Here is a 12,328-nt window from a genome sequence, read left to right as displayed (position 1 = left end):
AGAGAAAGAATAAAAAGGAAAACAAATGATCCAGAAGACGAGGGGGAAAAATAGAGAAGACCTCACTAAAAAGAGAAACACAAGGGGCAGGGGAATCTAGGATGAAAGTGCAGGGATCCAACGGCTGCTAATTTTCCAGTCGTCATCCCTATTGAGATTGCTCGGCCTTTTTTCAATTTCTATGGCCTACCTAAACTTCTAGTGATGAAAAGGTGCAATCTTGGCAATAACACAAGCCTCCTCAATACATATGTAATTCTTAGTATTTTCCGCGTGTTCTTCCAGTGTGAAAGATTGGGTCCTCCCATGTTTTATGTCGGCTGAGTGCTCATGAATCCTTTGGTTAATATAGCACCCCTCTCCCCAACATAGGGGGGACACAAGAACAAGGAATAGCATAGACACCTTTCATGTCCTTAGGGTCAATAGGGTCTTTTATCGATCTAAGGCAACTACAGATGGTGTTAAGGGGTATAAAGGTAGAGGGAACATTATGCCTCCTAAGGATTCTTGCAATCTTATCAGTGGTCCGTTGGATGAAAGGGATATGAACCTCTGAGACTCGATCCTTAGGGTCTTTCTTAACCTTGCGAACTTTGCTGGCTTTAAGGAAAGCTTTCAGACCTTGGTGCCTAGTATAACCATTATTAACAAAAACATTAAGGAGATGGGATTTCTCTCTAATTTATATAGTTTTAATAATAAAAAAGGTCTATTAATTAGTTATTGATTTATACTAAGGGTAGTTAAATACAAATAATTTCTTTTAATCAAATATGGTAGTAAATATAACAAAACTAACTTATGAATTAATTAACTATTATTTTTTCCCTATCCCTATCCCTTGGTCCAGTCCAGTTACACAGTCAAATATAGTCGTCTCCCATTCAAATATAGCCGTTGGATGATATGCTCTCTCCATTTAACCTATAGCCATGATCTGGTTCTTCAACATGTCCTGACAATGAACCACACTTGGTTCGAAATGTGTCAACAAATAAAATATGATGTGATTTTTGCCAAAAACTCCTCTCAATAAACAATATATGATCTCTCATTTCCCCAGCAACAATGCCAAAATGTTATCCTCCACAATGTCTGAGGCTAAGAGGAGATAGACGGAGGTAACCACAAACCAAGAATTCAGTTTGGTGGCTAGCCCTACCAAACCAGAGAGGGCTCTGTCTATGAAATCATAGCCAAAGAATTGACTGGAACGTAAAAGGATTTTAGGCAAGATAGCTAGGCTCAGGTACGTTTTGGAATTCTAGAGTTTTTTGGCTGCTGGACCAGGAATGGCAAATAGGAAGCTAGGTTCAGGCCTCAAAGGGTTATAGTAGCAGGCATATGGAGGAGCAAGGTAGCAATGTCTTGTGATGGATCTGAGAGTTTAGTCAATGTAGTGTAGGGTTTGAAAAGATTTAAAAGGTCTTAATGAGCATGTGTACCATGAATTCATTAATCAAGAAGAAAGAACACATAAAAGATTTTCCACCAAAACAGAGCTTTACAACAAAGAATTCTACTTATAAACTGTAAGGAAAATCATTGAAGAAGCTAAGAATGTTTAACAGAGATGTATTGATTCATAGGAAACTAACACAAAAAGAAAACAACATCACAAACTCACTGCACATGAATTCTTGAATAATAGCTGCAACTACTCCTTTGATTAGCTGAGTGAAATACAAGCTACAAGACTCTCACCTCTAATGTCCCACCTATTCTATCACTGATCAAATGATGCATAAATACCAAAAAAACATCCCCCACTCTCAGGAGTTGAATCCATGACTCTAGGAACTGCTCCATGAGGTATTCTAACTAAACCCTATTGTCTAGGGAAGTTAAAAACAACTTCTTCAATTAACTTTGACTCCAACCACTCCCATAAATGAGGCCAAATTTACATCAAAACAACTCAAAAATATTAATTACCCACTATTACATCATATTTACACTAGGATTACTCAAGTACATCATTTACATAAGTGGAAAATTCAAACTAAAACTAGCCTCCTAGAAAAAGCGCAACGAATTTTGTGAAAAGCGCAACGTGAACTTGCAAGCCACCTTTGGAGGCCTTCCTGAATCCAAAATTGAGCTCATGATAGCTCATTGGAAATATATTTCTATATGATAAACAATGGAGTCCTCAAAAACTGAAAAATACCAATTATAACACCTAAAAAATCAATTCTCCCAAGACTGGTCAAAAAGCGTAGCGTGCCCTCCAAAAACAGGGTAGAAAGGTGTTTTTAGGTGGGTTTTCTGCATTTTCTCCTTGTAAAAGACTATTATTGAGGTATCCAAGTGTCCGAATCTGATGTATAATTAAAATTATATCAAACCATGTAAATTTTCTTCCCATTGCAGCTCTCCAAAAAAGCGTATCGTCGCCCACACTATGCTTTTTGCAAGTTGACTGTGCCAAAAATTGCCAAATTTCTGCAAACACATGACTAAAATTTGGAGCGCTATTTATATAACCATAAAAAATTTTGAAAATATGAGAGATGTTTTGTTCTTTGGAATGTTTTAAACAATAACCTCCTCTTGTTACCAAGATTCATCTCTGATTGGCCACAATATGCTCTGCAAAAAGGTGACTAAAACAAAACATTGCACAGTCAGACAAATAGTCTGAAATGATGAAAGCATATATCCAAACCCTTGATACCTGTGTGAAACATGAGAGAGGTTTTTGTATCATGCTTAGTAGGAATAAAATCCTCCTTCAGTTTTCAAAAATACTTTCCCGTGTTTTTATAATACAAGTTTGTAGTTGGTCACTAAAATATTGAGCAACTCTCTTGTAGCAACAGTATTTTGGGAATTTCTCCCAAATCATAACACATGTGCATAAAATGAATGAGGTTTTTGTTCCTTGGTATGTGGTTAAAAAAAACCTCTTTTACTTTTATAAAATTATTCTCCATTTTCTCATAAAAATATTTTGAAAGAAAATTGTCTCTACGTGCAGCAAATGGCCTCAAAGAGAAAAGGGATTGTTTTGAAAATGGAGGGAGATGAATGGGTTTAAGGGCGTATAAATTCTTGGGAAAATTTTGGGGGGTAGGAATAGATGTTAGGGAGTGTAGGGAGGTGTAATTTCTTTAAAAGAGTGAGGTAAAGGTGTGAAAAAGTCCAAAACACAATCCTAGCCTAGAACTTTGCAAAAACACAACATTGAGCTAGGGTTTAGGGAAAATGATGGCAAATAAAGAGAATGGGTATGTCAAATGGTTGGGATTGGTATATAAGGTATGTTTGGGGGTTATGGAACAAAAAAACTAGGATTTTTATCACTGCAATGAAGCAAAATCTTTTGGAGACGAAATGCACAACGAAACCCTAGGAGATGGATTTTCACTGAGTTCTTCAAAATGAAGGATGCATAAGAGGTGCCAAATGTTTACTTACTTGCCAAAGAGATGCTTAAACCTGTGAATGCTAAAATTAAACCTTTTTTATGCTTTGGATGGTCCTTTGTAGCTTGAAAGTTGATCTTTTCTTTATTAGTGGCATTACATCATATATCCCTTTGAGAAATAATGAGACGAGGTAGTGTACTGTAGCATTGTCTTATTTGAAATAAAACATTACCTTTACCTTTGTTTTTCTTTCCCTAAGATGCTAACTCCCTTTCACCACTGAGTCACATGATGGACATGTTTTTTGTTTTGACATATGGTATCATGATGACACATGGAGTGAAACCCTAGACCATGACCTAAAATTAGGAATTTAACCATTTCATGACACTTGAATGAAGATATGATATGTTGAAGAAGACAATGAGCATGATGAGTGGTGAAGACCATGAGTAAGTGAAGGGAGTAGCAATGATCTAGACATAACAACCAATGACCAAATTTTATTTTGAAACCTAATGAAATGATAAAATTTTACTTGAGACCCCTAACAAAACTTGGTAAAAGCATATTTGATCACTGGTGACAAACAGAACTAGCTGGCACTAATAAGTGGGAAGCCTTTGGGAATCTCAAATACCTAGGAATGTTTTGATAACATTTTTTGGAGATCTAGAGAAATATATGATTTATGTTGAACCTATAGTGAGAATAATTGTGCAATTCCACTTTGTTGTTCTTTCTTCAGAAGATTTTTCATGCCATTAGAGTTGATTATATTTCTTGGTTTCCATGTGATACCCCTTAATTCAACTTCCTTTTCTTCCCAAAAAAATTTCAAAAAAAATTCTTAAAAATTAAAAGCTATCATCCCCAAAGATTGTAACCATTGGACTCTTAGTACAACATCAGCACCAACCATTGGAATGGAAAGCATTGGACTATTCAATGCATATTCCCTCATGGTTAGCTTGATATTATGGCATTTTCCAAAGAAATTTATAGTTCCTCCATTTGCAACCATCAATTAACACTTTGGTGTTGGATATAGGAAGCAATTCAATTCCTTGGCTATCTTACAATGAATAAAATTATGGGTACTACCCGAATCAATCAACACTATTACAATTTTATTTTGGATATATCCTTCTATCTTGAGAGTTTGAGGAGTGGTAATTCCTGCCAATACATTATAATATGTGGTCAGATACATTTCTTCCTTTTCTAGGGTTGGTTCCTGGTGTATATCCTCTTATTTTAGTATTTCTTGTTCCTTTTCTTCCGCCTCTTCACAATCTATGTAGAATAATTTATTTTCAACACACTTATGGCCTTCAGTGTATTTTCTATCAAGACTATAACAAAGCCCTTTTACTCTTTTTTCCTCCAATTGTTGTGGCATCAACCTTGTAGGTTGTGGAAGGTTAGGAGTAGCAGCACTTCCATCTTTATAATTAGGAGTGATAGACTTCCTTGTTGCCATAATTTTTCTTTCAACTTTTCTTGCCACCCTAAATGCATTCTCTAATGAATCAGGTTCTCAAAGGTGAATATCATGTTGGATTTTATCCTTCAAGTCCCTATGAAGACATCAATTCTATGCTCCTCTAGAATATCATTTACCCTGATATTCAATTTTCAGAAGTCCTCAATGTGCTTCGCCATTGAACCCTTTTGTTTGAGATTTATCAATTGGCTAAAGAAAGTGTTGCTATTTTTATCCTCATAATGTGCTAACAAAGCCATCGATACCATACAAACTGATTGGGCTCTAAATATAAAGATTCAATGCATACATTTTATGTGTCTTGCACATCATGGAGATTAAAATATTTCTCCATCTATAGTATTCATGTTACCAAATTCTTGCCATCAAACTTCCTCATATATATATTTTTAATGAGGTGGTTCTTAAACCCCACATTGGAGTCCCTAAAATCATAATTCATATTCGTTTTGTCCACATCATGATTTTCATGGATTACCTTGTCACCACTGGGAAGCCTTTCTTGCAACAACTTTTTCAGCCCTTCCAACTTGACATTCATCGTGTGCATGTATAATTTAAAAACCTCCATGTTTCCTTTTATTTTTTCTTCTAAACCATCCATCTTATATTACAATTATTTTTTGTTACTCTTTGCAAGAGAAAATTTTTCCCTTGGTCTTGTAATTTTGATATATCATGTTGCATTTCTTCCTCTTCTTCATGCGTCATAGTAGATCTTTCTGGTTACTTACGTGGTGTATATATATATATATATATATATATATATATATATATATATATATATATATACATATATACATATATACATATACATATATACATATATATATATATACATATATACATATATAGATATATATATATATATATATATATATATATATATATATATATATATATATATATATATATATATATATATATATATATATATATATATTTCCACTGGAAAAATCCGTAACATTTCATTAATATGAAAGATTACATATGTAGATGCTTAACGCATATGCCATGTTCACTGATTACTCTGTACATTTTACTCAAAATTGCATGTCTCTGCTGATTTGATTTCTGTTCAGATTGCTATGTAGGCTATTTAGATTATGATGCCTTTTTTTTTTTTGGCATCATTCAGTCTGTTACAAAAAAGATTTATACATAAAAACTGTCATATATAATGCTGATGTCATAACTATTTATAATTAAGTCGCGCGTAGACCCGCTGTAGGGTATGACGGGTCTATGTATGGGCAATGATAAAATTTTTGTTCCTGTTGATCCAAAAACTCGGTTATCTCCCAGAATCCTTGCTCCATCAGCGCGGCCTCCTTGGAAAATTTGTCAACATCCTGGTTATGTTCCCTGTAGATGTGAGAAATAGTGATATGGTTAAATGCCTCTTTGAGCTGAAAGACTTCATCAAGAATGACGCTGAGTGTGTGCGAGTGACATGTAGAAATTCTATTGAACCAATTTATGATGATCTGTGAATCTCCGTAAATGTTGATGCTAGTGCAATGATGGCTTAATTCAAAGTGCAGCAGATGACGCAAGGTTATGAGCTCAGCAAAATTGTTTGTTCCAGCACCCAGTCCCACTTTTATGTTGTAGAAATCGTTTTCAGATATATGCAGGATGAAACCACCCCCACAGCTTTGTACATTTGCAGCTCCGTCAAAAAATGCCCATGGGGTACCCTGATCGATGATGGGAGGAGGGTTTATTCTGCGCAGTTTTGGGGGAGGCGGATCAGGAAGTTCGTTGAATGTTGTGACAATGCTAGCTTCTATAAGGGTCCAATGGATCGTCCTCTCTTCGAAAATCAATTGGTTCCTTGTCTTCCAAATGGACCAATTGACTATAATGGGTAAGTTCACTGCTTTCAATCCCTTATTCTGATTGCCCCATTCTATCCAGCCATTTATAAGATCAGTACCAGTCCAATCCCCTGAGAAGGGTGTAAATGGTTTTATGTTTTTCCATACTTGCTATATAGAGATGCATCGCAAGAATAGGTGTTCTGTAGTTTCACTTTCGGCTTTACACAGAACACATCTCGTCGGACCATATATGGCACGGCGCATGAGGTATTCTCCTGTGGGTATTTTGTTCCGGAGAACACACCATGTGAAGAGTTTCGATCGAGGTGAGGCTGTTAGCTTCCAAATGTTCTGCCACCATCTGTCTAATACCTCCGGTTTTCTCTGTTTGATTATCTGTATGTAACCCTCCTTTGGAGTGTATATCCAGCTTTCTGCCTGATGCCAAACAAGTTCATCTAAACCCTCCATAATTCTGATGTGGGATTCTATCAGTGCTGCATAGTATTCTCACCAGGTAGTGTGCCATCTTTGCGGGAGGTTAAGTTGGGTGGCTGTCTTCCAAGCCTGGTGGAAGATATCAGTTTGCTCTTGGTCTGTTATCTGTGCAATCATCCTAATGCCTTGAGATGAGAGAAATTCTACCAGCACTTGTGGAAGCAGATGTCTCCCCCCGCAACCACTCCAGGGGTCTAATCCTATACGAGCTCTGTATCCATTCCTTATTCGCCATACAATGTTGTTCCTGATGAGCGGAAGAGAGTGAAGGAGAGCTTTCCAGATTGAAGAGATGCCAATTTTGTTCCATGAGGGGAGCCTGGCCCATTCGATAATGTTGAGGGGCCAAATATATTTATGGTAGGTGATATTTGTCCATAGACTATCAGAGGTCAGCAGGGCCCAGCCCATTTTGGCTGCCAGAGCACTGGCAAATGAGGGGAGGTCCTTCAAGCCCCAGCCACCCCATTTCTTGGGTAGGGCAATCTTGCTCCAGCCAATCCATGCAAATGTGCGCTTTTCTTTATTGCCCGCCCATAGATATCTATTACATAGTTTCTGGAGATTTGAAAGGATATTCCGGGGGATCCATGCGAGTGCCATCCAGAAGACCGGTGTTGCTTCCAAAACTGATTTGATCAGTGTTAGTCTTCCAGCTCTGGAGAGATATCTATAGCACCAGTAGGATATCCTCTTTTCCACTTTAGTAACCAGCCATACCCAATCCGTAATCTTTTGGTTGGTGGGTTTTAGCCAGTAACCAAGATATTTTAACCCCCTGTCCAGGGGCTGTGTGGTGTATGGGAATGCTTGGCTGGCTGAGAAGGATTCATTAACTGTGGTGCCAACCATTGTGATGGTAGACTTTTCCCTGTTGACCTCCATCCCAGTGGCTTGTGCAAAAATCTTAAGGATCCTGTTGAAAGTGGATGTATCTTGTATGCTGCCATCTAGTAGGATAAGGACATCATCTACGAACAGTAGATGTGTAAGAAAACACTCCTCTGATATTTTAAGGCCTCTGATAGTTCCATCCCTTTTAGCTGAAATAATGAGGCGACTGAGAGCTTCCATTACCAGGAGAAAAAGCAGGGGAGATAGTGGGCAGCCTTGTCGCAACCCTCTCTCAGAGTGGAAGAAATGTGAGGCTGCTCCATTAATCAGAATGCTATAGGTGGGGGATGTGATGCATGCCATGATCCAGTTGATGAGCAGATGAGGGAAGCCCAGATGAATAAGAATCATCTTAATGTAGAGCCAGCTAACTCGATCAAAAGCCTTGGAGAGGTCGATTTTAAGGAGGATGCATTTGAGATGCTTGGTCCATATGGAGTGTATAGCTTCCTGTGCAGATCCTATGGCTTCGTGGATCTGTCTGTTTTCCTAGAAAGAAAATTGCTGGGGGGCAATATGCTTAGACAGGATGGGCCTAATCCGGTTTGCAATGATTTTGGAGATTATTTTATAGAGGACATTACACAGTGAGATAGGTCGAAAGTCGGCAAAGGATGAAGGAGAGTCCGATTTGGGGATGAGTGCAATGAAAGTGGAATTTATGGCGTGGTAGAGCTGACCCGAAGTTCTACTCTCCTCAACCACCTTCAGAATATCTTCACCAATGATGTCAAAGAATGCAATATAGAACTCAATGGTCCATCCATCTGGGCTTGGACTATTTTCCTTTTGAAACCACTTGATGGTACTTTCTAATTCTTCCATGGTGACCGGATCGGTGAGTGCACCAATATCTTCATTGTTTACAAACCTAGGAAAATGAGAGGCCACATTAATGATTTCAGCTAGGTTTGTTCCAGCAGGATTCTTGAATATTCCCTTGAAATGGGTCGTGCCAAGATGGGAGAGCTTGTTGAAGGTATCCGCCAGTGCTCCATCCGGGAGGGGGAGGTTCCAAATGGTATTTGCCACTCTCCTTCCTTTTGCGAAGTTATGGAAAAATCTTGAGTTCTCATCCCCCACTTTTAGCCATAAAGCCCTACTCCTCAACCTGAGCGATTCCTCCCTGAGCTTGAGGATATTTTGCTTTTGCTTCTCCAAGTCTACTAGACGAGTCTTGTTCTCCCCTGATATGAACCCCAAGATTCTCTCATCCAAAAGGGATTTAAGATCTGCTTCCACCGAGCTGAGTTGTTCATCCTCCCTTGCCTTTTTTGTCTTAGCCCATTCAATCACTATGTGTTTGAGTTCTGTCAGATTTTTGACAAAGCCCCTTGCCATCAAAGATTCTCTATTAATGGGATGGGCTTACCAATAATCCGAGACAATTTTGGAGAAGCTTGGATCCTGGAGCCAAAGGTGGTTAAACTTGAAAGGAGCTTTTGGCTTTGGATGGGGGCCCATGATCTCCATTAAAATTGGAGATTGGTCCGATATGCCTCCAGATCCAACCCACTGCTTGTAATGGTGTAGCTGGTGAATCAGCGGGCCTTTCATCAGGAATCGATCTAGCCTACGAGCCAGAGCTGCTGTCCCAATCCTTCTGTTCCTCCACGTTGGGAGAGGGTTCTGCATGGGTATGTCGATAAGATCATATTGCTCTAGAATGCTTCTCATAAAATCTGATATGGGATCTACTTGTGCCGAAGAGCCCCAAGACTCCCGAAACCCCATTGAGAAATTTAGGTCACCCCCCAGGATGATGCGCTCCAGTGACATCAGACTCCTACTGAGAAGATTTCTCCAAAAGATTTCCCTCTGCTGACATGGCCCATAAATATTGATGACGCGCAGGGGAAGACCCAGGTCCATTGAGAATATGTCAGCTCCCATAAAACCATGACCTCCCCAGGAAGAGTCCAATCTGATGGTTTTAGGTTTGTAGCCCATTGCCAGTCCTCCTGATCTACCAATGGCATCCAAAGCTATGAAATTCCACCTAGTCGATATAGCGCTCAGGATGTGGGATATGGACTCAACAGGACCTAGCGTTTCTTGAAGGAGAATGACATCCGGGTGTTCGACCTCAAAAAGTCATTTGAGAGCTAGTTTTTTGGGGGAACTAGCCAAACCCCTGCAATTAAAAGAAAGGCACTTCATGGGGGACCCCTTTTCGGGGGGTTTGATGCTCTAAGGACCCCATCGATAGTGGATTGACGACCGGAAGCCACTTCAGCTCCAGCACATCTGATAGCCTTGTTTAGATCAGATTTCCTTCCCCTGGTGGTGGAGGATCCCGAGCCCAAAGGAACAATGCCCAGCCCACTCTGGAGATCAGAGGATTCCGGGTGAGAGGTCCGGGGTCGGAGGGAGTAAGAGTGTGGGGGGATTTTCCTTGCAGAAGACACAGGGGGAGGCGATGGAGGTGGCGACTGTGCGAGAGTGAGAGAAGGTGGAGCAGTGGAGGGTATCAATGGGGGAGGTGGAATAATGCAATGCGCCATAGAGCATGTAATAGAATTAAAAAATTATGTTGTATGAGCAGATGAGATAGATGGAAAAGTAAGATTTGTACCCGTGTATTGTGCGGCTGCAGCAGCTGCCCGAGCCCGCGTCATAGGAGGAGAGTGTGAGTCCTTGTTGATCTTCGCTGGACATTCCTGTGCACCTTGAGGTACCGAGAATCCATGTGACCGAGGTGGAATATATGGCGCGGTCCCTCTGGAGGCAATGGGGGATATCTTTGGAGAACTGTCCGGGCGATTGATCATTGGGAAATCCTTGTATAGATGCCCCAGTTGATGGCACCGGTTGCACCGGAATGGGACTCCCTCATAATCCAAAATCTGATTGCGCCTGTGCTTCCCCCATTGCAGAGTGATTCCTTCCTCCAATCCCTCCCTGGTATCGAGATGTACTAGAATACGGGCCACTGTTCTCTTTCGTGTGTCAATGTAGGATCGATCGTGATCCAAACAAGTCCCCAATGCATTTCCGATCCTGATGAAGGCTTCTTCACTCCAGTATTGTAAAGGAAGCCCCAGAAGTCGCACCCACAGTGGCCCTGCAACAATTTTTTCTCTCTCAGGATCGAATAATGGGCTCCATCTCTTTAACAGCACAGGTGCAGACTCAATGTGCCAATATCTTTCAAGTACCGCATTCGTGTGCCCTTCGCTTGCAAAATGGAGGGAGAACCACCCTCGTGGGAGAACCTGTACCTCCAGCAGTTGTGGGAGCAGGGCTCCCCAGATCTCTTTCACCCAGCGCAGCAACCTTTCCGCCGTGAAGGTACGCCCCCGCACATGACCAACCAACACTGTGCGTGCTAAGGCCATAGTTTCCTCAAAATCCGGAGAGTTGCCGAAGGTGACAGTGATGTCTTTCCTTGTTGCCCTAACACACTTCGATTTCTGCTTCTTGGTGCGTGGTGCCGACGGGTGATCCGCGAACGGGTTTGTATCCCCAGCCGGTGAGGGTTTTGTGGGATTTATGTTAATTACCGGCGTACTGAAGCACCCAGAGGGTTTTGCCCCATTGATCGGGGGGGGGGGGGGGGATTTGTCGGATTTGCCCTCTGGTCTGATAAAACCCTCGGATCTTCCAATGCAATATGAGAGTCAGGCAGCGGAGATGGGATCTCATCAAGGGTCAATGTATCAGGTGGTAAGGAGGCAAGGAGAAATGCTGTACTGGGCAAGAGAGGCGGTGCCTCTAGACCGATGGAAGATGGTGAAAGGTCCGGCAAGGAAACCACCGGCAAACAGTCCAGTGCGCGTGATGCCTCAGAAGTCGGTGGAGCGAAACCCGGAGAAGCTAGGTTAGGGTTAGTGAAAATTAACTGACCTTCCAACGGATCCTCGGAATAATCCACGAGGTCCGTTTCCCGTTGACCCTCCATGCCGGACAGCAACTGCAGTCTCCCTGTCGATGGCGTCGATCTGGCAGCAGCACCGGAGCCCTAACTTCCGAAAACCCTCGAGCCTGTGGTCCTGCAGCTGCGGTCTGCGGCTTAACCTAGTCCCTCGCGGTTTTGGTTAACGAACGGCGTCAGAGCCATTTTTCTCCCCTTCCAATTTTAATGGTATGTCATTATGGAAAACCAAACAAATATCACATAATTTTTTTTTTTTGTCTATATAATTGGTGTCTAGTTAATTGCATAGTCTAAGAAAATTTAAAAATGTCCAACAAGACTAAGTTTTATCATTTCCTTAGATAGCAATTACATA

At 40.8% G+C, this 12,328-nt stretch overlaps 1 protein-coding gene across 1 annotated transcript; it reads right to left on the bottom strand.

The window, feature by feature from the left end:
- Positions 1–10,624: 10,624 nt before the first annotated feature.
- LOC149142085 (uncharacterized) lies at positions 10,625–11,434 on the bottom strand. Its single transcript, XM_089451401.1, has one exon. The coding sequence runs from the start codon at positions 11,432–11,434 to the stop codon at positions 10,625–10,627; it is 810 nt and encodes a 269-aa protein (XP_089307527.1).
- Between the last annotated feature and the right edge of the window lie 894 nt (positions 11,435–12,328).

The sequence above is a fragment of the Pinus tabuliformis genome, chromosome X, assembly GCF_031772625.1.
Source record: "Pinus tabuliformis cultivar Carrire ecotype Pingquan chromosome X, CPIR1, whole genome shotgun sequence".
Classification (NCBI taxonomy): Eukaryota; Viridiplantae; Streptophyta; class Pinopsida; order Pinales; family Pinaceae; genus Pinus; species Pinus tabuliformis.
The sequence above is the reverse complement of the archived record's forward strand: the minus strand, read 5'-3'. Positions and strand labels throughout refer to the sequence as shown.

Excerpts from the sequence above, each read along its gene's own strand:
- LOC149142085 (XM_089451401.1), bottom strand. The coding sequence starts at position 11,434 with ATGGCCTTAGCACGCACAGTGTTGGTTGGTCATGTGCGGGGGCGTACC.